Raw genomic sequence first — 24,863 nt, forward strand, 5'->3', positions numbered from 1 at the left:
TTGGGGGCCAGAGAATGGCGAATTCGGAATTCCTACCTGCGGTTCATGCGACTGCACCCACTGAATGGGAAGCTATACGATTCTCTGAAAGGAGAGCTTTCGGCTCTCTGAATGTGAACTCGAGTGCTGCATGTCCACCGCCGTGTTATTTTGAATATTACCGAGGCGCATTCGATTTTTTTTCTCTTTTTCGCTCCAGCCCCCCAACTATTCAGCTCTATATCCCACCGCCACCAGTGAGAGAAGAGAGAGAGAGAGAGAGAGAGAAAGACGAGTTAATGGCGCAAGTTTTCCTGCACACAGCTGCGCGCACGTGCATAAAAACTTTGCGCCCGCGTTTCGGCATGCACAAGGCGTAGCATCTATCAGTGTCAAACATGCATGCGGAGCTTAAAAGATTTCCCCGCGCTTCTTGACTCATCGGAGAGAGAGAGAGAGAGGGGACTTTGTACACGAGAGTCTCTCTTTTTGCACGAACCGTGGTGTACGTGTCGGTGTGTGTGTGCGCGTGTGTGTGTGTATATAACCTCCGGAAGATTACGTCTCTTGCATAAGGAGCTGCCGCTGGTGGTGCGACTATCGACTTTTACGTAACTTTAAATAAAGAGACGGGGGTGTGTGCGCGAGAGAGAGAGAGAGAGAGAGAGAGAGAGAGAGAGAGGGGGAGAGAGAGCGAGTTTGCGGTGCGCGAAGCGTAATGCATGCGAGCGATTGTATCGGGAAATTGGCTTTTACTCGCTGTGCGGAGCCTCTCCCTCGTCTTGTTTCGTCTCTCGCGCCAGCGATTGAATAAAACATATACTAGATTGCGCAAGGTTGTCTCCTCCCTTTCTCCTTTTTTTCTACGATGATGATTATTTTTCTTGTACGTGGAAAAAAGAGCCTCGAATCCTCTAATTATTCGAATGACGATCCTCGACGCGTGACCCGCAAAAACTTAATCAAGCCACTCGCGCAGCCAAAGCAAAAAGCTTGCCTCGAGTCGCGCTATACACTCTATCTATACTCTCTCTGAAATTCGCAGCTGCCGTTTTTCTCACAGCAGCTCTACGCTGCTTTTTGCCGGCTTTTAATTAGAGCTGCTTTGCGCGCGCCTCCTTTAAATCGCAATACGCCTACGCACAGGAGGGTGATATAGAAATCGGCCTGTTTGAAGCAAACGAGAGACGGCGAGTGTCAAGTATACGGCGGCGATGGCAAATAAAAAATATAGCGAACGAGAGAACGCTTGAGAGAGTGTAGGGGGCAAACCAGCAGCAGTGTGGCGACCGCGGCAGGTCGTCAGCTCCGCGCAAAGTAATATGCGGTATGGAGCGCTTGTCCCCTGATCGGCGGCTGATTACACGTGTTCCCCTGCCCCTTTACTATACGTACACTGCGACTAGCAACAGCAGACACGGCCTCAATCACCGCAGGCCGCTGGTCAGTCGCCTAATCCGGCGGCGGCGTCAGCGGTAGGGGGGGGGGGCTCGGACGTACCCCTATTCAAAATCAATAGATGATTTCGCGCAGTCAACCCGGTCGCTACTCTACTCTCTGATGCGTGCAGTTTGTCTTTTTTGAAGGTTGCAGCTTGTCTCTCTAGCGGGTAATGCGTTCTGCGTCGGGCGCCATCTAGCATCGCTCTTACGGTAACGTACGATCCCCTAAAAAAGGCACATAACAGTATTATTTCGGCAACGGCTCTCCCCGCATGATGTAAGTGCGGGCAGAAAGGAGAGGTGTATACCTAAAGGGTGCCACTGCCGAGGTCTAGTAGCCGTCGTCGTCGTGGCTTCGGCTACACGACGCCATGAATATTCAGGACCCCTGCCGGCTCGTTCAATATGAATGCCGTTGATCTTGGCCCGCTCTTGCGTCTCTCTCCTTTATGTTAACTCGCGCAGCTATACGGAGAAGCGCACACGAACGAGCCAATACCATAGATTCGCTCCTCAAAAGGCGCGAGTTTTCGAGAAAAATAGAAGCTTTCGCACACGCAACAACAAGAGTCAGCGGTACAGCGCAGCCCAAATTATTTACGGAGGCCTAACGAAGCCATTGTTCGAGCGGCAGCGGCAGTAGCTGCGCAGTCTCGACTCTATACAGTGAGAGAGAGAGAGATGAGAGAGAATTCGATCCTTCCCTCCCGCTACTCGTCAGAGCGAGCTGCTGCGCTCGATTCCCCGCCTGGCCTCTTTATTACGTAGAGGACGAGCAGCAGTCTCTAGCACAAACAAACGAGCTGTGCTAGCCGCCAAGTCGAAAATCATTCCCGGATAGCGAGGGAGAAGATAAAGGATTCCAGAGTTAATAAACAAGCGGCGGCGGCAGGCGGCTATTCAGCTGCTGCCGAATCGCGGAAATACCGAGAGAGAGAGAGAGAGAGAGAGAGAGAGAGAGAGCCACGGGACTACAGCAGCGGCGCAACAATACAGAAACTTGGCTGTGGAATTTTGGCGGCCGACCGAAAATTATTTATTCGTAAATATTTGCCGATCCGTTATATATAGGTGTGAGAAGAGCGAGAGGAAGAGGAATAAGGGTATAATAGGGGTATAGGCCGACGCTTCTCGACAAAAGGGGATTTCTTCTTTCGGGGGTAGAAGATTGCGATCGTCGACGACACACACCAATATCCAAGCTCGCGCGAGCGCACGACTTGAGAAACCGATGAACGGGAAGGAAGAGGGTGAGAGTAAGTTGAGAGAGAGGTGCTGTTGCTGTCCCCTTTGGAGATACGAACTGCGGAGTGTTACGTGTTCTTTGAAGCAATTCAAGACCACTGCGGTTTGTAAGAAAAAAAAATTAAATTTTCTTTTGAATCTCTCGATTACTCTTCGTTATTTCAGCAACGCGTTTCATTACTTAATTACGAACTTAAAAAATCAACTGCGCGTTCCACCGAGGTACAATATATTCACCCGCCGCAAACGCATTTACCGAGAGAGAGAATAATTTTCCCGAACCGATCCTCCTTTGACAAAGTACAATGATTAACATATTATTAAATCGTCGTTCGCGCACAGCGTCGACGAATATCATTTACAGCATAATTTATCCACAATAAATTATTAATTATTCACCGGTACTCTTCAACATTTGCATAACGAACGCGAGAGCGCCAGCTCGTATATTATAAACACGCGCGCACGTATAATACTTCTCCATCTCGTCGTTTACCTCATAAACAAACGATGATCGAGGCCCAATTTCGCTCTCGAAACCGCAAAAACAAAAACGAGAAAAAAATAACCGCCACATAAACACACGGCTGGCGGCTATGCATCAAAGGGTGAGCTGCAAACACAAAGTAATGCCGGCTAGCACAGCGAACAACAGCAACAACAACAACGGCCCCGGCCGCATGCAAATCCGCGTTTGATATCAAACGCGCGCGCGCGAGCTTGGGAGCCGATGCAATTAAAATGAGCCGCGAAATATACGCAGCGCTGAAAAACTCTCTCCCTCTGACCGCCTGCTGATATAATTTTCGTTTAATTAAAACGCACCGATAGCCTCGCACGCGCGAGCGCCTACTGCTTAATTGAAAGCGCGAATGAGAACGATGAATCGAAGTTTTTCGGGTCTTAAACTCTCGGCGATATTGAAATCGAGTGGGGGCTTGTACACGCTCTTTTATCCAAAATAAAAGAGAGGATGAATTATGACGGGTGTTTTAGTAAAAAGTAGACCATCCAAAAGCTTTAATATAAAATGTACGTCAGCGAAGAATCGAGGTATAATTCACAAGGAGACTCGCTGTGCGTTTTGACGGATAGACGGCCGCGATGAGGTATGGTATGCATAATCGCTATACGTAGAATAACGGTCCCCGGAGTCATCAGCATCAGAGTCATAGAGAGAGAGAGAGAGACAGAGAGGGCTGAAGGGCTGAAAGTACGCCATCGAGATAAGCGCGCGCTCGTAACATTACCGCGCTAATGTAGCTAATTAATACAGCGCGCGGATTTTATTCGATAACATCGAGCATTTCTTCTTTCACTCAATTCAATTAATCAAAATAATTCCGCTCGCAAAAACCTCGTACGTGCGCGTTCGCGTCTGATACGAGGAATGGGAAACAAACAACGCGCTGATGCCTCCTCTCGAGCGAGAGAGTTTGAAACAATTAACATAATAAACTCGGAGTTTCAACGCGGCCAAACAAGAAAAGAGTGTGTGTGTGTGTGTGTGGGTGGTGGTAGCGAAAAAAAGGATCAGAGAGAGAGAGAGAGAGAGAGAGAGAGAGAGAGGCACAGGCACGAGCTTATATTTTTAGGCCGCCTCTCGAGTATTATCTAGAAAACTGTACTTATTTTATCGCTCTTGTTGTTCTTCTTTCCCGCGGCTGTTCTCTCTCGGTTGTTGTTTCCTCGAGATTATGTTTTCCTTCCATTCGACGAAAACTAAAAATTCCTCTGCCTCGCGGCTATGCAGGGGGTGTAAAATAAAAATACCGAGTGAGAGAGAGGAAGAGAGCTGGGGAGAAAAAGTGTGAAAACGCGGAGGAGGAGAGTTTTGGCAGAAGACTCGGCCTATTCTCTCTCGTCTTTGCTTGCGGTATTCAAAAACATTTCCTGCTGAGGAGAGAGAGGAAGGCGACGTTAGGACACGTATAAGGACGCGTAAAAGCCGCGCACGGGGGGCGTTGACAGGAGAAAAACTGCCGGAGGGTTTTGCTGAGATTGTTTATGGCTCGTAGAGGAATAATTAATTTTGATACAGATGTGTGCATGAGTGTCAGGCAGAACTGTTTGATGAGGTATTAATTATTGATACTTCCTAGTTTTATAGTAACAAAAGAATACACAATTACCCTAATTTACCCAGAAGAGAAAACTACCGGTTCTAGCTCCAAGACACATACTGCTGGTCAAGCACTTGAAAAAAAAACAACCGACTAGGTATCAATAAGTCAGCGAGGCGGGATAAAAACGGACGATACAAAGCTATGCCAATCATTCACGCACTACTCGAGTCTCGAGACATTTCAAAGCAGCGCGGTAAGCTGCACCTTGTACTAGCCACTATAGGCCAGTAGAGTAGTCAGTCTTGAGTCAGACTCTGAGGCGAGTAGAGAGAAATGTAATGAATCATCGCGATACGTTGTTATACGCAAACGCCGTCTTTAAAACGGAAACCTCGCGGAGTGCGGAATCCGAAAGTCGAAGCGAATAAGGGAGGTTCGTGTGCAGCCTAAGGCACCGTACACTATATACTCTCTGTCAAAAAATCGCGAGCGGAGCCACATAAAGAGAGAGAGAGAGAGGCCTTTTTTTGCCAGAGACACGTGTAGTTAGCAGAGAGCGTTTTGCTTGTTTCCAGGGTCGATCGCGAGCAAACGTTCCAATAAACATGAGAATAAAACCGACAATCGCTTATCAACGAGAAAACCAACTGACAGTAGATATACACATAGGCCCGACAGAATCATCCCTCAAGAGAGCTATATACCGCGTCCTCGCGAGCAGCCCTCGCTGCTGCCGCTGGGTTTCACTCAGCTCTTGATCTGAAAAACAAGTATAGAAGCAGCAGCGACGCGCATTTTAATTCACGCGCGAGGGATGAGTTTTTGCGTCGCACTGGGAGAGTATACGTGCGCAGTGCGGGCGGCAGTCGCGTCGTCGTCCTCTCTCCCTCGAGTTGAATCCGGCATAACAGCAGCAGCAGCAGCGAACTTTCGCGGATTTTCGATTACTGTTTAATTGGAGTTTCGGCGGGGGAAGAGGGCTGGAAAATGCGCGCGCGCTTCGTGATTCGAATTATTTTGTTCCTGCTCTGTTGGTTATCCGTCGCGCGCTCGCTCTCAACTTTTCGAACGCCGCTGATGCTTCAATGAAAATGATGGGCTTTTCAACTTTTAATGGGCTTGCGCTGCGAAAAACAGGATTCCCCCCCCCCCCCCCCCCCCGCTACGTTTCTTTTTTTCGAGTAGACTCGGCGGATCTCGTTGCACACACTGAGAGAGACTAATGAAAATTCTATTCTTCTTTTCGAGAATAAGGTTTAAGGCCTATAAAAGTGAAATACACGCAAACTTGCGCCCCGGAGTAGTTTCTCCGTGCCCGCTATTCATAGCGCAGTAAAACAGCGGCAGATGCCTTTTATTATATTCCCTGTGTACACACACACACACACGCGCGCGCGCGAGTATAGCTAGAGAGTTTTTGTATGCGAGACGCGGGCGAACAACTTTTGACTGCCGAGACCTAAATTCCGAAACATTCGTCATTCCCCCCGAAAGAAGTTATAACGATTGGGATCTTAATATTCAATTTCGTGTCGACAGGCATAAAGAACAAAAACTTTCCATTCAAAAACATCGATCACCTTCCTCGGCAATCTCGTCCCCCTCGAAACGATAAAATAATTAGACTCGATCGGAGAAGTCCAGCGGCTCTAAGCCAGAGAGGAATAATGAAAACGTCCGAGAGCGAAAATTGCCCGAGCACCGCGTGGAACGTGAAAATCGCACAGAGCTATATCATCCTTTCTTTTTTCCCTCCCGTCCATCCGGCGGACGCTGGGGAGCGAAACCTGATTTAGCCGCGACCAGAGCCTTCCCCCAGGGAGCGTCTGACCAGGGCCAACGGCGCTAACACACTTTTGCGACACGATGCCGGTCTCGGGGCTATTTTCTTTTTTTTCTCAGAGCGACGCGAGCTATTCACTCTATCGTACGCGATACGAAGGAACAATTAGTCAACTTGTCGATATTTGCCGCCAGATGGCCGCACTGTATAGTTAAAAAAAAAACAGGGAGAGAACCGTCCGAGTTTCGCACACTGTTGGCCTGCGTCCGGCGAAACAAGAAAAGCGTTTCACATCGAATGCTTGCTCAGCTCTCGAACAGCCGCAGCTGTATACTCGCCGACAAGCCAACAATAGCGACACAACCATACGCAAAGTCACAATCGACAATCATCGCATGCGGCGTCGAAAAAAATCGAGGCGCGCCAGGAGGAGAGTTGATTAAAGCTCGGCCCAAAAAAAAGAACACGCGGAAGACGAAAACAGCGGGACAATGAGAACAAGAGACAAAGGGCAGCAGCAGCGTCCTTTCTCCGATTATTCACCGAAAGGATTCTCGCGCGCGGACAGCCAGAAAGAGAGAGAGAGAGAGAAAAAAAAAAGCGCTCGTTCTCCGCACAATGCTTTCCGTCGAGCTGCACTTGGCCATCGCGAAACAATGAGATTGTTTTCCCAAACACGCGCGCGAGGGAATCGAGGGTCAAGCTTCTTTCTCCCTTTCTCTCCTTTTTTTCCGCCTTCCGCGGTGCCCAGGGAAATATACGACGAATTACAATCGTAGGCACCTGCGAAGTAGGCGGAGCGACGTGCCGACAGTGTCACCGCGAGGCTTATTTATATTTCGACGATACCCAAGCAGCGGCGACGGCAGAGAGAAAAAAGGGGGTCGAGGGGGAGGGAACAATTAAGGGGCGCAGGCGTGCGCGCGAGCGGCGAAAATCGCGCAACACACAGATGAGAGTGGGAGAGAGAGGCGCAGGAAAAGCAAAGCGAGGTGTGCTATGTAGCCCGAGATGGCAGCCGTCCAAAAAGTTGGAGAGATTAATCAGTGCTTAAGGAAGTTTGTGACATGTTGATTCATCAACACACATTTCTTATACTCGCCGGGCGCAAATTCTAAAAGACAGATAACTTTTTAAAGTTCCCGAAAGAAAGCTAGGAAAAGAGAGAGAGAGAGAGAGAGAGAGAGAGAGAAAGAGAGAGAAAGAGAGAGAGAGAGAGTTTCGGCAACATCGATTACGCCGCCCTCTCTTCTCTCAAAGTTCACTTCGTTCAGTTCTTTCGCGCGCCTATTTTCACCGGAAAAAGTGAGTCCGCGAGACGAGCAATCGATCTGTCGTCCATACTCTCGTCGCTTTTAAAACGCGTCGCGATTCCGCGTATAGCAGCGCTGAAAATTTCCCGATGACTCACGTCTGACCTAAGCCGCAGCTGTTTCACTGCTGACGAAATACACACACACGCAATACAGCGTCGAGAGTTGATAAATCGCGTCGCGAGAGAAAAGCCCAACGCGATTACCCGGCGCGTCGAGCAATTTGCCTCTCTCTCTCTCTCTCTCTCTCTCTCTCTCTCTCTCTCTCTCTCTCTCTCTCTCTCTCTCTATCCCTTATACGGCTAAAATAGCCCCGGAAACCGAGCGCCTCTTTCGTATTCATGGACTTTGCGACGCGGCCGTAAAATTCAGCCGAGAGCGAGAGATAGAGAGAGAGAGAGAGAGAGAGAGAGAAGCAACTCTCCGATCTGTCTCCTCCTCCTCTTCCGCGTGATTTTCGCGTGCGACCGGGATGACGTTCAATACATATGAGATGATAACGCGCCGGGGAGCGATAACCCCGAGAGATGAGCTTCTCCTAGAATAATGGAGTTTCCCGCGGATCGATGAGGAGAGAAAAACAAATACTCGCGTTTCACCGATGCAGTGCACTCTAGCGAGTTAAAATAATCTCGTTATAACGCAAGCTGAAGACGTTGTTAGCCGAGGCGGTACAGAGTCGATTTTATACATGCAGAGCGTCAGCGCGTTTAGATTAGGATAACCAATTTGCCGGCAAACACGCGCCGGGCTGTGTTTGCTCTCTGGACGTAGCGACCGGAGTATAAGGCACTGTATACCTCGGCGCCTTTGCGATATCAACGCATCGTCCTGCGCAAAAACGCACACGCGTACGATCGAATTACAGAGAGCCAAGCTATTCTCTTCAGAGCAAACGTTTGTCCGCGTCGCGGGAAAAAAGTCGCGGGATCAATCGAGCACGAAGCTCGTTAAAAATGAAGGTACTACGATGTATTATAGACATGAAGCTATACCTGTATACAGTGTCGCCGCGCGGCGTGAGAAAAATGCTAATGGAAGTTTCGTGTCGAGTCGGCCGCTAATTCGCTTTCCACAAGGGGCTCTGTATACGGCGAGAGAATGTCAAACAAGCAACACTGATGCTCGTCGACATACACACGAAGCTAACCCGGAAGAAAAGCGTCACGGGGGGAAAATTGCAAAGAAAGAAGGAAAAAAAAGTGAAAAGCTAACCTGGTTGATAGGAAAACAGGTCCGCGGCTCGCGGCCAGAGTAGCGCCGCCTCGCGCTCCACGCTGTCCGTTGGCGTCCGCGTGTTCGCGGCGATCCGACGCTGCAGCAGCAGTAGCTCTTCCGTCTTCTTCTTCTTCTTCTTGCTCTTATTCTCGTCGGCACAGCCTCGTCGCTTCTCACCACTTATACAGCTTTTCAGCACACAACATGAATACTCGACACGCACCATAAAAAGCGAACGACGGCGGGAGGACTACGATACGGCCCAGTCGACAGCAGCGCGTCTCGCATCGATACTACTTCGGGATATCGTACACCAGATAGAGAGAGAGAGAGAGATAGAGAGAGAGAGAGAGAGAGAGCGAGGTAGAAACGTATAAGGTTGAGCACACACGCGACGAGGAGACGAGGACTGGCGCGTTTACCAGTGGTATAAAAAGCCCGCAGGCGACGGCCGCTCGTCGTGGCAGCAGCACGTGGACGACGACGGCATGGCAGCGGCCAAGGTCACAGTGAGCACTCGCACTTTGTAATATACGCGTGTATATCAGCAGACTCTCTCGTCGCGAGCACCGAGTTATGTGTGTTACAGCTCCTCGTGTGTTACTGCCAGGACCGCTGATGCACTGACGCGAACAAGGTTAGGTACGGCGATAGCTCTCTCGCGCGACGCGGAAGGACGATGCGTGAGAGAAAGTACGTGCGTATGGAGCAACAACGATATAACAACAACGACGACGAGTTTGTGTAGAAAAGCGCGCGCGCGCGTGCGGTTAAAAGAGACGTCGTCACTCGGCGGCTCTCTCGCTTGCGTCTCTCTCGGATGGGAGCTGCGAACTGCGGCCTCGCTCTCCGCGCACTGAAGAGAGTAGAGCGCAGAGAGCGCCGGAACCGCGAGGGGCTACACTGTGACGTCACTCCGACGGCGAGAGGGTGGCCCAGCGCGGCAGCACACGCGGGAGAGAGAGCAAGCGCCTGCGCAGCAGCGCGCGCCCTCCTCCTCCTCCTCCGGTGTATATGTGCTTGTATACATGTGTACGTGAGAGTCGCCGTTGGCTTCGCGCAGGTTAATCCTGCGTGTCCGTGCGTGCTTGTGTGTGTGCGCTTCTTTTTTCGCTCGAGTATGATTCTTGGAATCAACGACGAGGAGCTAGCCGGAGGGAGTTCTAGGAACCGGCGTGTTTACAGTTGGGGTCGCTCGCACGGCGGATTTCGTCGAAAAAAACGGCTCGCTTCTTCTCGCGCCGGCCGGCGCCCCGAGGTATGTAGCTTTACACAATATTATTTTCATACATATATATGCATGTGCCTGTTTCAATTTCCATCTCGATGCGGGAGGACGGGGGAGAGGAGAGCTCAGGTACAGGTCGCGAATGTAGGTTGCAGCCGGCCGCGAAAGAACGCCCGTCAATCCCTCTCCCTCTCTCTCTCTCTCTCTCTCTCTCTCTCGACTCTCTCCGTGCGGAGCAAGAGGATGGAAATCAATAGCCCTGAATAATGAAGCTCTCTCTCCCTCTATCGATGTGTATACATATATATGCATGCGCCCGCTCTTCTTAATCCCTCCGCCGGCGTAATCTTCTCGCGACTGACCCTTCGCTACCAACTATCGCACTGTATACCTATAATCTCCCTGTACACAGTACACATACAGGTACACTTTTCGGCGAGAACTGGGTCTCGCGATATTAACATAATTGCTCGTTTACGAGCCGCGAGCTCGCGGTTTTCTAAATTGCCACTTCCTGCTGACGTCTTCATCTTTGTGGAGAAGCGGTATGGAAAACGGGGGGAGGGGGGGGGCTCTTGATACAGCGAATAAATAGACCCGTCAATTTACATAGTCGTTACCAGCTCAGCCCCGCGCGCGCTCTGGCAAGCTCTTATCGGCGCCTCCTGACCTCTTGCGCGCGTTTTAGGTTACCTCTATATATATATAGAGAGAGAGGAGGGACTGCGCGATAGGTAATAGTCCGTGGGTGCGGCCGCCCGTCAAAGAGCTTGTATCCTGGAGAGAAATCATCTCTCGTGATGCGAGCTATGAGCCTATTGCTGCGGTCTTAGTGATTTGAAGGTAATTTTTTTCTCCGAGTGACGCACCGTTGTTTCGTGAACAATTTTTTGTTGCTGTTGGTGGAAGTGGGAGTGTTTAACTCGTATGCAGGGGGAGATGGCAGTTGAGAGGAATTTGAAACACTCAACCGAATAATGCTTCGGTGGGGTGGGTGCCGGAATCGGTGAACCGATGGCGACATCTAACGGCAAAACTCGGCACGACTTTCGCCCAAGGGTTGTCGAGTATTTCTATATACTGCGCGATGATAACTGCAGGGAGCGCGATTATTTGCGGAGCTGTTTTTATGTATACTCTTAGAAAATTGTTCATTAATGATATCACAAGATTATCGTTGTGAAAGACGCTTCGCCTTTTTAATTTAGTCAACAAACCATAGGGTCAACATTGCTTAGTCCAAAGACGCGTGCTGACCTCTCCGAGCGCTTGTCTCTCGATCGAGACAAAGCCACGCGTATTATATCTTATTTCCCAAGCGTCTGCAGGCCTCCTGACTGTATACTCCAACCCCTCGCGCGTCGAGCAAATCCTTTCCGGCGGCAGGAGAACTTCTCCGTTGTTTCCCGTTGTATATTAATTTATTTTCATTCGTTAATTCATCTGTTCGATTAATAAATAATCACATCTCGACACTAACGCAATCGATCGTCCGATACCATCCACAGCCCCGAATGACAATCGGTCACCCCTCTAATCATCAGACCACGTTAATTACATCTCAGCTCTACACGCGCGATATCACCTGCGGTGGCGCGTACAGTCCTATACACGCAGCTGATCGAAGCCGAAGGTCAAGGCTTCTCCCAGAGCCGTAATAACCGATACCCACCCTACACATCCCATATAACACATCCATCGCGATTAAACTTTCAAACCGTTCCCTCGTTCCAAGGTTAATCTGTACACGCATATAGCGACAGACGGAAGCACGAGGAGTGCCGGCAATGAGGCGAGAGCCAATCGATGTCATCGAACTCGCTAATGAAATAATACACCCTCGTGCGTCAGGCTTATCCATTCGTTACGGATAAAGAGACAACGGTGTACAGGTATACAAGCGCCGTAGACGTTATCATAGGCGCAGAGATTCAAGTGACTTTGAAACTCGAAACAAGCTGTATAAGAGAGAGTCGAATCGCTAGTCGAGCCGAAGACAGCAGGGACAAGTATAGTACAGTGCAAGTGACACGCCGCTGTCTCGTAATTTTCAAACAGCTCTCCAATTTTAATGAGAGAGCCGCTTCTTCGGGTATATAGACTTTCCGCGTGTAATTGTATTTTGACGTATACACTTGGTATTAAACGGGGTTTACTATAATTAGAAGAATCGAATCGAGCTTCTAACCGAATCATCGTACTGTTTCCATAGCAGTAAATACGACGAGGAGCTGCATCCTCGTGTACAGCAACTCTCGGGGTGTGTATAGTGTAGTATAGCTGAAAGCCTGAAATTTATAGTCTCGCGCGCGTAGCGCGGCTTATTCCGCAGTTCTTCTTCAGCCCCCCGTGTGCAGTAGCTACTTCGCATTGGCGCGTCGGAGAGAAGAAGCAGAGAGAGAGAGAGAGAGAGAGAGAGAGAGAGAGAGAGAGAGAGAGAGAGGACAATGGGAATAGAGCCCGATTAATCTTTCGTCGCGTCGCGTTTAAGCAGCGCGTACTCTCTCTCTCTCTCTCTCTCTCTCTCTCTCTCTCTCTCTCTCTCTCTCTCTCTCGTTCACTTTTATATCATCGATCTGGTTCAACCTACCTTTATGCATCCCGGTGTACTTGTCCTTGAGAACGGTAAACTCGTAGATCTTGCCGAATTCCTCGAAGATCGGTCGAAGCGCGTTCTCCTCGAGGTTCCTCGGAATCTGTCCGACGAACAGTTTGACCGAGCTGTCGCTGGAGTTGCTGCCGGCACTGCTGCTCCTCCTCGATTTGTTGGGCGAGCAGGGAATCGGGATCAGCATGATTGTGGGTCTCACTTTTCACTTGCTCTACGGCCTACATCTAACGATCGCAGCAGCAGCAGCAGCAGCCGCAGCTTCCTCCTGTAACGACGCAAACACGTTGTAACGGAAAGATAAGACGCTCGCCGGTCTCTCTTATCGTGGGACGTCTCGCGAAGAAAGGAAACCTCGTCCTCGGAGCGAAACTACTGCGTCGCTGTGGCGGACGGACGTCAGACAGATACGCAGCCTCTTGACGCGTGGTGAAAATGAATGAGAAGGTTGCGAGAGTTATCACTCTGCGGGGGACACTTTTTCGAGATACCTGTCACGACGACTACGACACTGACACACTGGCACTATACAGGAAAAAACACCGACTTCACCTGTCACATGAAAGTTGTGAATCTAAGAGCTCGCGATAAGAAGACAAACTAAAGCTAACGATCACACGAGGAAACTGTACAGCACGATCACGAGGACAAGACGACGACGACGACGACGACGACGAGGCACACGGGACAGTACACAGGACAACACTGCCTCGAATATAACGAAGCCGGCACTCGCTCTCTCTCTCTCTCTCTCTCTCTCTCTCTCTCTCTCTCTCTCTCTCTCTCTCTCTCTCTCTCTCTCTCCTATATACACACACACTTACTCACGCACCGAGAAATTTGCACGCGGAGCCCCATATCAGAGAGCGCGTATACCTCCCACTCCTTCTTCGGCCCCTTTCAGCTGCATCAACTCGCTTGGATGTGTACGTATACCTATACAGAATGCGTACGCGTCGTCTGCGTGCTCGTGTGTATGTAGTACGTGGAAGGGGTAGCAGCGGCACCCCGTTGTGATCTTTCTCCGATAGGCAGTGCCAGAGGGGGGTGGCAGCGTGTCGGGAGCCGAAGGGAGAACAGGTCTTTAGAAATTAGTTTTGCGAAAGGGACTTGCTCGCGCGCTTTTTATTCGCGCAGGCGCCCCTCTTATACTTACTTGTGCGCCCCGATGCGGGGTGTACAAGCGGGATGTGAAAAAAATCCCGGGCTTTGTTTTGCCGCGCTGGAGAGACCGCACTGATGCGTCTGCTTGATATTTTCAAACCTATTTTGCCGGAGATGATGATTTTTTTTCACGAAAAAAAAGTCGGGTCAACGACCCCTTATTAGGCTCTTCGTTCTATGTATAGGCGCTCATTTCGCATGCGGATCAGCTTCGTCCCCGCTGATCTTTGCTTCCCGACGCCTGCGAAGACGCGAAAGACTTATACGCCGCTGAATTAAACTCTGCGACCTTGAATGTGTGGGAGGGTTCGGATGCATGTGTGTATAGCTATAGTGTCTTTGATAGACGAGGGAGCGCTGATTCACTTGGTGTATACCAGCAACGCTGTTCTCGATGTGATGATCGATTTTATTTTAATCAATTTTGTGTGATTACGTACATTTTGTTCAAGTTCTTTCGGTTAAATTAAACAATACATAACAACGTATAACTAAGACGAATTGATGAATTATTCTGCAAAAAGTTTGATTCTCTCATAGTCTGGTGAACAAAATTAACTGGTTAAAAGAAATCGTAAAGAGAAATGACGTATGACGCATGACGCATGAACGCACTTAAATTTTTTGTAATCGTGACTACCAAGCTCACGATGTGGACCTACTTATAGTATTAATGTAAATGGTTTGGATTATCTGTAAACCATAGTTTGAAGCCGATAACGTATGGGTATCCGCCCTCCCATATTATCTATAGAATTTTTCGTGTGACCATTGTTGTAATTGATAAAGAAAGTAATAAGTAACTCAACCTGAAGAGAACTTGAGAGAGACACAATGTATGACGCAAAACGCACTTGAATACAATACTTTATGTCAAATCGTGGCTTACTAGTCAGTCTTACAGCAAGTTGAGTATAAATTCGGCGTATGTCGAATGTCGGGAGTCATAGTGCAAATAAATTGTGTTGTCAGTTGATCCACAAATTCATAATAAAATCATGGTGGGTTACATCCTATACTCCTACTCATATTTACGTGCGCGATAGTTTTCTACGTTCGCGCTGAAGACAAAAAACCGAAGCCCATAGTACCAGAGCCTACAGAGTGGGGAAAGCCCAGTGCAAACCTGGGAAATACGTTGGCAAAGCTCGTCACGAAATGGCTCGACGACAAAGAGAACGAAGCGATGAAAATTTTGGAAACACTACTAAAAGAATACAAATTGGTAACGGGAATCGACTTACTAGTCCGCGAGGTATTCGAGAGCACTAACGCAAACCCAGAACTGACCGCACTGAACGTGGCCTTATCTGAACTTGGCGTCTTGTTCGGCAAGATCGACGTTTACAAAAATTACCTGTTCCACAAAGACACGGGCAAAAACGCGACGATCCAGTGCTGCGATTCTGGATCGATCAAACGCGAAGCCCCTACACAGGGCCGTTGGATTATCTTAATGAAATCTTCACGAGAACTGTCCCACTGAGAACTGATGGCAATACCGACGGAGCAGGCTTTCAGAGTGATTCAACAGTAGTAGCCAGATTGACTAAGCACATGAAGGTATACCATCTACATCTTGTTCTCGTGCAGATTTTTCAATCATAGGATTACAGAAGACTGTGCAACAAGGGCATATCACAGCAACAGATTCTTCACATACTGTACAACATTATTATGTTCGCCACGTTGAAGGTACACGATGTACTGGACTTCTGCTATTGGGAATTAGCCAAAATCGGAGCAAGTAAGCCACATCTCTAGATATATTCAAATTGAAATCGTATTGTTCATTTGAACTATGTTAGTCAAAGAAAAGGTGTTTTTTACAGCGGACTACGACTCAGAAATGCAATTTTTACGAACACAAGCGACGGATAAGAAAGACCTCACCGCAGCAGCATTCAAAAAAGCCATGCACGAGTCGTCGCGCGAAGTGTGGAGGTGCGATCCAAAAGTTCACGTTGAAGACGAAACGGACGTTCAGCTTTACAACGTCTTTCAGAAGTTCGTCGTTCATGATTACGAAGTAAATAACGAGCATAACTGCTTTAAAACTTGTGACTCTATCAAGAACGGTAAAGTCACAAAATGCGATAAAGAGCGTCTTAGTAGTAAGTAAACATCGAGTTCGACAACTTATTGAAGCAATCTTACGATAACAAAACTTTAAGGTTTCTACGATAGAGAAATCGAGCAAGATGAAAAAACTATTTGCGACCAACAGCGAACCTGCGACGGTAATTTTTACGACTGCGAGGATTACTTTGCTGATATCAAAGAGCTATGGATTTGTCCTTCGGTATATGCCTTTAAGTCTCTAATAATTCAGTCAATGTTCTAGAATAATATGTAAATGTGTAAATTATTCAGGCCCTTAACAGCACTCGGAGGTACGAATTTATGATGCATGGCACAACGAATTTTTGGTCCGGACAAACCGACGTTAGCAAGTATTATGGTCATAAAGCCAAAAAGAGCGAATGCAGCAGGAACATGGCGTATGATTATCGAACGTTTGGAAACCTCATTAACGCTGACTTATACAGAGAATGCGAGATTTGCCTGTGTATGTGTACTTGTTTCGACTGGCAAAATCCACAATCTGATAAGTGGATCAACATTAGACCAGCTCTTGCCGAAAATGACTAATGAGACGCGTTATCTTCTTTCATTGTGTTATCCAGAACTATTTTCAAACTAGTAAATCTGTTTATTATTTCAGCGTCGTGACGGGTGCGCGTTTAGTGAAATCGGGACACACGTTGAATATCCAGATAGAGCAAGGAAAGAGCCTGAAAAATGGAGAAATCGACAGTTCCACCATTGACTGGAAGCCGATCGCAGAAGCGAGGTCCGCCACCGATTTGCACTTGCTCACTCAACAGTGCAAAGATATTTATCTTGCAACTACAAATGTCGCAACGGGCATCAAGCTTCTCACCTACGACCACTCCGATTACCTGCACTAGTCAAAGCTTTCGTTTCATTCCTTTCTTTCTTCTTTTCTAATAAATATAAAAGCAACAAAACGATCTCTCGAGGCAATTCAATTTTTAACAATTAGCACGAGCTTGCGCCTCGATCCGAAAGCTCGTATACGCGCATTCCCGTCTATACAGCGATATACACACACGCGGAGTGCATCGAAGGCCTAACTTTGCCTACTGCAGCTCTCTCTCTCTCTCTCTCGCTCGTTCGCTCGCGTAGGCGGAGGCTTAGAGGAGGCGATGCGCGCCGGAAACGTTATTGGGTTAGTTGATCGAGTGTGCGCCGGGCTGGAGCATCGCCAAACTAGTTTTCGCGGGGGTGATGCAGTCGGGCCTCGTACTTATATACCGACGCCCCAAAGAGTGCGCTATAGATAGGCGATTAATTCTCTCTCTCTCTCTCTCTCTCTCTCTCTCTCTCTCTCTCTCTCTCTCTCCCTCTCTCTCTCTCTCTCTCTCTCTCTCTCTGCCGATCGAGACGGCGGAGTTGTAGTAGTATAGTATAGTTGCTCGAGACGATCATCCAAGTTTGCTCGGCGGAGGGTTTTTGAAAATTCGGCACATGCATCAAAAATCCAATAACCGGTCGCTCGGCTGCATGCGCAGGGAACTTCCCCCCGATTAATCATCCCAGAGTAGAGATTCTCGGCCTAATCGCGCCCGAAACGAATAATCGCCGGTTCGCTGTAATATCTGCGCACCGAGTGTCCCAGAGGGCGAAAATGAATTTGTAGAAAATGAAGCCGTTTAATCTCGCCGAATGTACGTTTGAACGATGTAATTATTTTCGACAAAGTCCAAAAAAAAAAATTCTGTACGACCCGCACACGTCCATCACGAGCAAACGTCCCCCTAGAGACCCTCTCAAAAAAGCGTCCAACTTCGTGCTCGTCAAAAAGGAAAAAAAATTGAAAATACGCGCGTAGCTATAACTGACTTATCCATCCCGCGAGAACAAGCGCTATAACGTACACCTATATACAGATAGAGGCGCGAGAGGCACATCGCAGCGCATTTGTCGCGCTCGAGCCGATACGTGCGATCCGTCTATGTCTCCGCGGTGAGGCGCGTGATTTATGCGCAAAGTATATTGGCTCCTCTCTCGCGCGAGGCATATCGACTCTGCATGACGGATCGCGCAGACGCCTATATAGTTGTTGTCTCGCGCGATCTCTCTGTTTTTAGCATAACGCGCGTAGACGCGTCTAGCGCTCGCCGGCGCGTGATTGATTTCGGAGATTTTTAATTGAATAAGTGAGGAAATTTTCTTATACGATTCTATCGACGTCCCCCTGGTGGGCGATGAAAAAACTTTTCTTCCGCACCGGCCCCGCGAGCCGCGCGATAGTCGATGCAAATGAGTAGCTTATTTGCCTAAGTTATATAATAGTTAATAAGCCCCGGCTTTTATTTGAAGGTACACACACACACACACACACACACACAGAAGAAACTTTCCGTAAGCACGGTATAACCGCTCTTTCTCTCTCTCGAGGTGATCACGGATAGACGAATCGTTCCGGGCAAAGTGTAAATGCTCCACTGAAAAAACACACGAGCGAAAATAAACCCGCCGGGTCGTGAAAAAAAAACATCGCATCCATCCCGGAAAAAAGGCAATCCCGTCGAAGTATTTATCATCGGTGGCTGCAATTTCGCGCTCACTCGAGCCATTAAATGAAATGCACGCGTCGTTCTCTACTCCGACTGTCCATTTCGCGCGTCGGCGGGATCGCGCGTTTATTCGAAAAAAAAATACGCGAACGACTAGCTGCGCATTGATTAACATCCAGCTATTTTTTTTCGGCGTAAAATCGTTCCGATTTCAGTTGGGGAAAGCAACAATTCTGCTTCCACGTCGAACGCGTCACGTGCGACTCGATTAACGCACGCGTCCCTCTCATCCCTTTCGTTCGCGCAAATACACGCGCGCGTAGCGCAGTTTCCCTCCTCGCAGGAAATACATCTTCATTTATGCCGTCGTAACTTCTTAATGGCCAATTGCGCTGCAGCCGGAGAGGAAGGGAGGGAGCGCCGAGTGGAGCGCGAAAAATGTACGGTGTAAGCGAGTAAATCCAACAGCGGAATTCAGCCGTCGTCGCTTGCAGCTTTTGTTTCTTTTTTTTCGGTACACAGTGTCTTTTCGCGCTTCGTATGATTTTTACTCTGCGTTTCCGGACTTCTCTCTGTCTCGAGGGACGGCGTGTTTTAAACATGTTTTACTTTCGGAGGTGCGTGTACCTTAACTGTAGGCATGATTCAAAAACCCCGAAAAGATTCAATCAAATCTATACCGGGCTTATTCCCCAAAAAAAGACGAGGAGGAAAAAAATAGAAAACAGAACTCGCCCTATCAGCAACGGCTGTTCCGGCAGCGGAGCAGCGCGCGCGCAACGACGAATGGCCGTCGTAAAGAGTTTAACGGCTCGCTCTCGACTTCGGGCCGTAGTATAGCGAGAAAGGAAAGTTTCCTTTAAGGGGAGAATCGTTAAGACCGCGCGTATTTCAGCCCGAGCGCGAGCGAGCTGTAAAGTGCGCGCAAAAGTGCGCCGAGAGCTGAATCGGGCTAAGTCCGACCCTGCAGCTCCGGGAGAACCTCCCTGTTATATACGTATCTATATATCTGTATGGGAAGGATGTTTGCGCCGCGGATGTAATTGTCTGCTGCGTTACAGTAGCGTCGAAGGGCGCGTTTTAATTGTATACGCGTTTCACGAGCTGCTCGGGAGGAATTATTTGTATTTAAACAATTTGAACTTTCCCACCGTTGCATGTACTAAAGTTTGTTATAAATTTGAAAAAAGGGGGAGCGAATTCACCAACCCCGGCGATTTTCTCGGAGCGCGTTTCGATCAGCGCCGGGAGGCTGGAATAACGGCGCGGATAAATCCGGAGCGCGCGACAAGCCAATTTCCCCGTTTTCACTTGCGGCGGCTACCAAATTTCCGGCCGACGTCAGACTTTACGACTGCGCCCTTCCAACGCGCTGCGGCTGTAATGAACAAGTCGTCGCTTCTACATTAAATTAACGCTGCGATCGCCAACACCATCGTCATCGTCATTATCGATACACACTCGTATATGAAATATCGATTACACACACACACAACTATATACGTATAGCGCAATAGGCGATCAAGCGTTTCGCGAGCGCAACGAGGTAAGAGCTTCTTGGCTCATTGAACGAGCCAGTCATGAATCCGATATGCTACGTCTGCGTTCGCTATACCTGTGTGCATGTGTACGTGTATACCCTAAGACGATTTCGAAATATATGTATAAATTTTGGCCCACGACTGCCGGGAAATTGCTCCAGGGGAAATTGATCGTTAGCTAGACTCGCGCGGAGGAAGTAATCAGGGAAACTCGACGAGATAAAACACACTTGTCTGCGAATGTGTATCGATTTCGACGGATGCAAAACGAAGCGATTTGCTATGGTGATTTAGTGTTGGAGAGACTTTTTTTAATTTCCTAAAACGTTTTTTATTGCAGTGGCTTGTCCAAGTACAATATTATATAGGACGACTGTAGCCAATTTCGAACGATTAATAACTTTCCAACTCTCGGTCGTCCCAAAGTCGGGGAGAGAAAAAAATGGTGACAGTAGTTTCAATTCCAAAAGTTGCACTTCGTTTCCGGATTCATCCGAGCGCCGCTCGAGCAGGAAAACGTTTTAGCGAATTCATTAGTATTCGATAGAGATCCAATGACGCGAAATCGAGGCAAAGTTCGCAGAGCCAAGTTGAATCGACTCAGATAAAACTCCTCCAATTCTGGCCGACAGAGTAGCTGCAACGAAAATAGATACGACATCATTTTTTCACTCTTATTACTTCTCTTCTGACAAACTTTTTCATATCGCGAATACTAATTAAGCTTACGCTGGCGAACGATGCGAAGAAGTCCTCGTCGTCCTCGATGGAAGAGACGCCCTGTTTTCTGGACCTCTCGTGATAAGCCTGGAAGGCTATTTGAATGGCCGTCGAGTCCGCGATGTTCTCCATTGCTGACCTTTCGCCGTCCACCTGTGCGAAAAAATTTTTTGACAATTTTTCCTCGAAATAATAATCAACGGAGAAAATTAAACGAAGACTCACGTAAACGTGCTTCTCCACGTTAAAAGGATCGGGAATGTAATAGTTGTCGAACTGATTGATGAAGCACTCCATTTTGTTCCAGTACTTCAATTTAGTCTCCTCCGAGTACAGATGCCGTCGGGGCCTCGTACCTCCGATCGAATCTACGTATACATAAACGTACAGAAAAGCTCTCGTCAGTCCGTTCGAACCTCGCTTAGAATATAAAATACATTGCATATATATTTACAGCTGAGAGAGAGAGAGAGAGAGAGAGAAAGAGAGAATATATACCTGCGTCGTTAAAGGCATGCATGATTTCGTAAGCAATGATAAAGCCCAATATCCCGTATTTCTTGAATCTTAAAATTCAACACAAATTTTTTCTGTATCAAAATTTCTCAATTGCGAGCTCGGCAGCTGATGTGTGTGATGTGATGATTGATGACGAGCGCGTGATATAGTCGGTGCGATGATGAGTGAGGCTGAAAGACCAAGTCCGAACATGTGCATGATGATGCGTGTGGTGGACGATGCGGTGCGATGTCTGGACTTACTCTGGGAAATCCGGATCGAACAGCGGAGCCATGAGATTCTCGGCTTTGATCACTGAAAGTATAACACAAGGCTACGTGTATTATCTGTGATTTCTCATAGTTGCGAATCGGTGAAACAGTATAGAGGCTTTCTTACGAACGCGATTTTCGAAGAACTCGTAGGCCGAGCCGATGCTGCTGATCGTCGTGATTTTCATAAAGTTAATGTCGTAGCTGAAATGAGAATGACGATGTTGAGATCAGATAAGACGTAAGCTGTTTAAGAGAGGGATTATTATACTCACGACGATTTGAACTCGTTCTTCTTCACAGCTTCGAACTCCTTGAGTTTGTAAAACTTGCGCAGGGTGAGCACGTTGGTGAAGTAATTCTTCGAGATCGTCAACTTCTTGTAATAGCTGTTCACCACCGAGAGATTCTTCAACGGCTCGGGGATTCCCAGGACGAAACTCATGCTTAGAATCTTGCGTTCGGCCATCCGCTTCTCGTCCTCGTTCAGTAGAAACGATCGTTTGATCGTCCGTAGCGTCACCTGCTTTATGTCGCTCAGTACCCTTTGCACCTGATTTAAAAATTAATCGTTCGAATACAAGCGATATTTCTATAGATATTATATACGTATAGCTGTGACTCACGTATTTCTCAGTTCTCGGTGACAGATGTTTCTTGGCGAAGCTGTGAGAAATCACGTGATCGAAAGTGGGCTCGAATCCGCAGAACCTCCACCTGGGCATGTTCTTCACGGGCTCGTGCATGAAATTCCGCATCTCGAAGTACGAGTTCCTCAGTTCGCCGCTGGTGTGCGGCAGAAATTGATGCACGAACCGCCAGTGTATGAAGTTCACTGAATATTCACGCGAGCGATGGGACGATATTAACGGCGCTGTTGCTGATTTTTAATCGTATGAATAATACTAAGCAATTCTTACCTACTGTTCGCGACGGAGTATTGTAGAGCAGCTGAATGAGCCTGGGAAAGTAGCTCAGGGTGGAGATGTCAACCGACTGTTGAAGCGTCACCAAGCCGGTGGTCGAGGGGTACATTCCGTTTATTATCTTCACCCAGTCAAGCTAGAAATCGTATTGCGAACGTCAACGACTGTTGCGTTTTATTATATAAAATAATTTTTTCATACCGTGTTATTCTTGTCCCTGGACAGTTGGTCGGTGATGTTCTGAAACTTGCCGAGCAGAATGGGCCGATAAAAGTCCAGCCTCTCGCTCACCTCCAGAATCTTCAATAAGTTTTCGATTCAATTATAATGCCCTCAACGAAATGCAATCGACTTGTGCATTATACGTACTTTCGACAGTTCCGCCTCGAAGGCGGCCACCTGTTTCGCCCCGGTCGCGACTTCCTGTTCGGACACGTTCGTTTCGCTGAGGTTCGCCACGACCATCGCAACCGATTTTATGTAGTCCACGTACTTGTAGAAGCTCTTGGCTTTGTACAGCAGAGGCTCGCGAATCACCGGCTTAGGCTGTCGCAACTGTCGGCATAAGAAAAACGAGGCGTCGGTATACACTCGTCTCGATGCTATAAAAATCGGTTCGCCGTACCAGAATCGTGTGGGTACGTCTGAGCGCGTCGTTGTTCACGGCGATCTCGTAGAGCGGGAAGACGTTGATTTTGCTGTAAAATGCGTGAAGGTCTTGCCAGTTGGCCAGTTTCTCGTTGTCCAGGGCTCGCCTCGTCAAGGGCCAGCCTCGCAGTTCCTTGAGGACCGACTGGATCGGTATGATGCCCTGCGCGTCGATCGCCTCTGTACATCGATCGAGCGATGAAAAATTTCGCAAAAAATTTTTTAATCGAGATTTCCGCCTACCTGTGTCCATGCACGACGCGTAGAATATCCTGGCAACCTTGGCCGCGTAGAGATTCTGAGTGTCGTCATCTTCCAAGATGGCTATAAAAATCGTCGATTTTCAATGGAAAACGTATTCGATTATAGTATCCAAAAGTAGAAAGAATGAACTCGCCTCTCAACTTGGCAACGACGTTATCCTGCGCCTCGGCCACGAGCGACTTGAATCTCGATACCGATCCGTCCGGGTACTTGTACTGGCTCTCGCAAATGTACGTGTAGAAATCCTCGCAGGGGTTCATGTTCACATCTACAACTCGCGCGCAAACTTGTACATCATCGCATCAAGGTTCCACGACGCGTGTGCCACACGCACTACGAGCCAAAACACACACACACACACACACACACATGAAACCGATCTATATGAATACAATGCGTTTGGCAATGGTCATCTATATAATACACGACGACACAAGTACAGAACAATCGCAATAAGACACACACGACAGAAGCTGCACTTACTCTCGACGAAGGCGTCCAAGTCGAAGGCGGCGGCGGCGAGGGGGATCAGTCCCAGCAGGAGTAGAACCATCATCGACGCCGCCGCCGTCCCAGAGTAGCAACAACGTCGAGCAGACACGACGAGACGACGCATCGTCGTTGCAGGTGCGTAAGATCGCGCCAACTGAGCGCCGATCGAACTTGCCGCCGATCGCAAGCGCTGCATTCTATTAATAAAGCGAAACATTTTTTCAAGCGAACAATGCGCGCTAGCTCGGCCGCGAGCCCGTGTCTCTCTCTCTCTCTCTCTCTCTCTCTCTCTCTCTGATTATATACACGAGCGATGCCAACAGCTGCACGATATCTCGATGCTACACGGCTAGCTTTGCCAGCGCGCGATTGCCGAGTTTCGGCATCAAGCTATGCTGCTCGACACGACCGGGGAATGCAGATGAGTCGAGAGCGAGGGTATAGCCGATCGATCGCTTTTTGCGTGTTTTATACATATGCATTGTCTGTTATACTTGTAAGTTATTGGTATTTTGACTATAGAGCCGCAGAGCGCATTGTCGCGACTTGTTCGAATGCGAAGAGTAAAGCAACGCAGAGATATGGAGCAGTTATGCGTGTAAATGACACAGGCGATAAATAATAATTATACTTCTAAATTGACAGCCGCGCGCGTCTCGGTTTTTGAGACGCCTGTCGGTCACGCTCTCCGAGTCCGTATAATTCGCGGATTATTTTATTATAATACTTAGTTCGAGCAAAGCTTTCGCGGGACTTTTGCCAAAATAATATAAATATAGTGGATGTAAAGCGCGCGCTTTAATCGGAGAGTGTAAGACTTTGTCGTAGAGTTTATTCATGAAATTCAAAACA

At 48.3% G+C, this 24,863-nt stretch overlaps 2 protein-coding genes across 6 annotated transcripts in view; both read right to left on the minus strand.

Moving 5' to 3' along the window:
- Positions 1-10,149, minus strand: part of LOC100121596 (CUGBP Elav-like family member 4) — a 566,446-nt gene extending 556,297 nt beyond the window's left edge. For 2 of the 4 annotated variants that reach the window (XM_032596161.1, XM_031930131.2), the window contains exon 1: positions 9,044-9,959. In XM_032596161.1, coding sequence (XP_032452052.1) covers positions 9,044-9,272 — 229 coding nt within the window. In that variant the 5' untranslated portion in view covers positions 9,273-9,959. Of the gene's footprint in view, positions 1-9,043 lie in introns of all 4 variants that reach the window. The other 2 variants (XM_032596158.1, XM_016982053.3) reach the window with 2 other exon arrangements.
- Positions 10,150-20,497: 10,348 nt separating this feature from the next.
- LOC100115869 (neprilysin) lies at positions 20,498-24,831 on the minus strand. Of its 2 annotated transcripts, none has more exons than XR_004226616.2 (15): positions 24,003-24,831; positions 23,653-23,787; positions 23,499-23,579; positions 23,233-23,435; positions 22,977-23,162; positions 22,809-22,907; positions 22,602-22,743; positions 22,308-22,516; positions 21,957-22,234; positions 21,809-21,885; positions 21,673-21,724; positions 21,410-21,477; positions 21,137-21,331; positions 20,921-21,064; positions 20,498-20,828 (listed from the first exon to the last, which is right to left on the minus strand). XR_004226616.2 is itself a non-coding variant. In XM_008206559.4 (15 exons), the coding sequence occupies exons 1-15, from the start codon at positions 24,226-24,228 to the stop codon at positions 20,649-20,651; spliced, it is 2,223 nt and encodes a 740-aa protein (XP_008204781.1). In that variant the 5' UTR covers positions 24,229-24,831; the 3' UTR covers positions 20,498-20,648. The 2 variants fall into 2 exon arrangements, 1 of the variants encoding a protein (XP_008204781.1); XM_008206559.4 differs by having other exon boundaries at positions 21,137-21,279.
- Positions 24,832-24,863: the final 32 nt, after the last annotated feature.

This window comes from Nasonia vitripennis, chromosome 1 (assembly GCF_009193385.2).
Source record: "Nasonia vitripennis strain AsymCx chromosome 1, Nvit_psr_1.1, whole genome shotgun sequence".
NCBI lineage: Eukaryota > Metazoa > Arthropoda > Insecta > Hymenoptera > Pteromalidae > Nasonia > Nasonia vitripennis.

Coding starts and splice junctions, on each gene's coding strand:
- LOC100115869 (XM_008206559.4), bottom strand. CDS start 24,228: ATGTTTCGCTTTATTAATAGAATGCAGCGCTTGCGATCGGCGGCAAGT. Junction 23,580..23,652: donor CGTCGTTGCCAAGTTGAGAG/GCGAGTTCATTC, acceptor CGATTTTTATAG/CCATCTTGGAAGATGACGAC. Junction 21,280..21,409: donor GCATGCCTTTAACGACGCAG/GTATATATTCTC, acceptor ATGTATACGTAG/ATTCGATCGGAGGTACGAGG.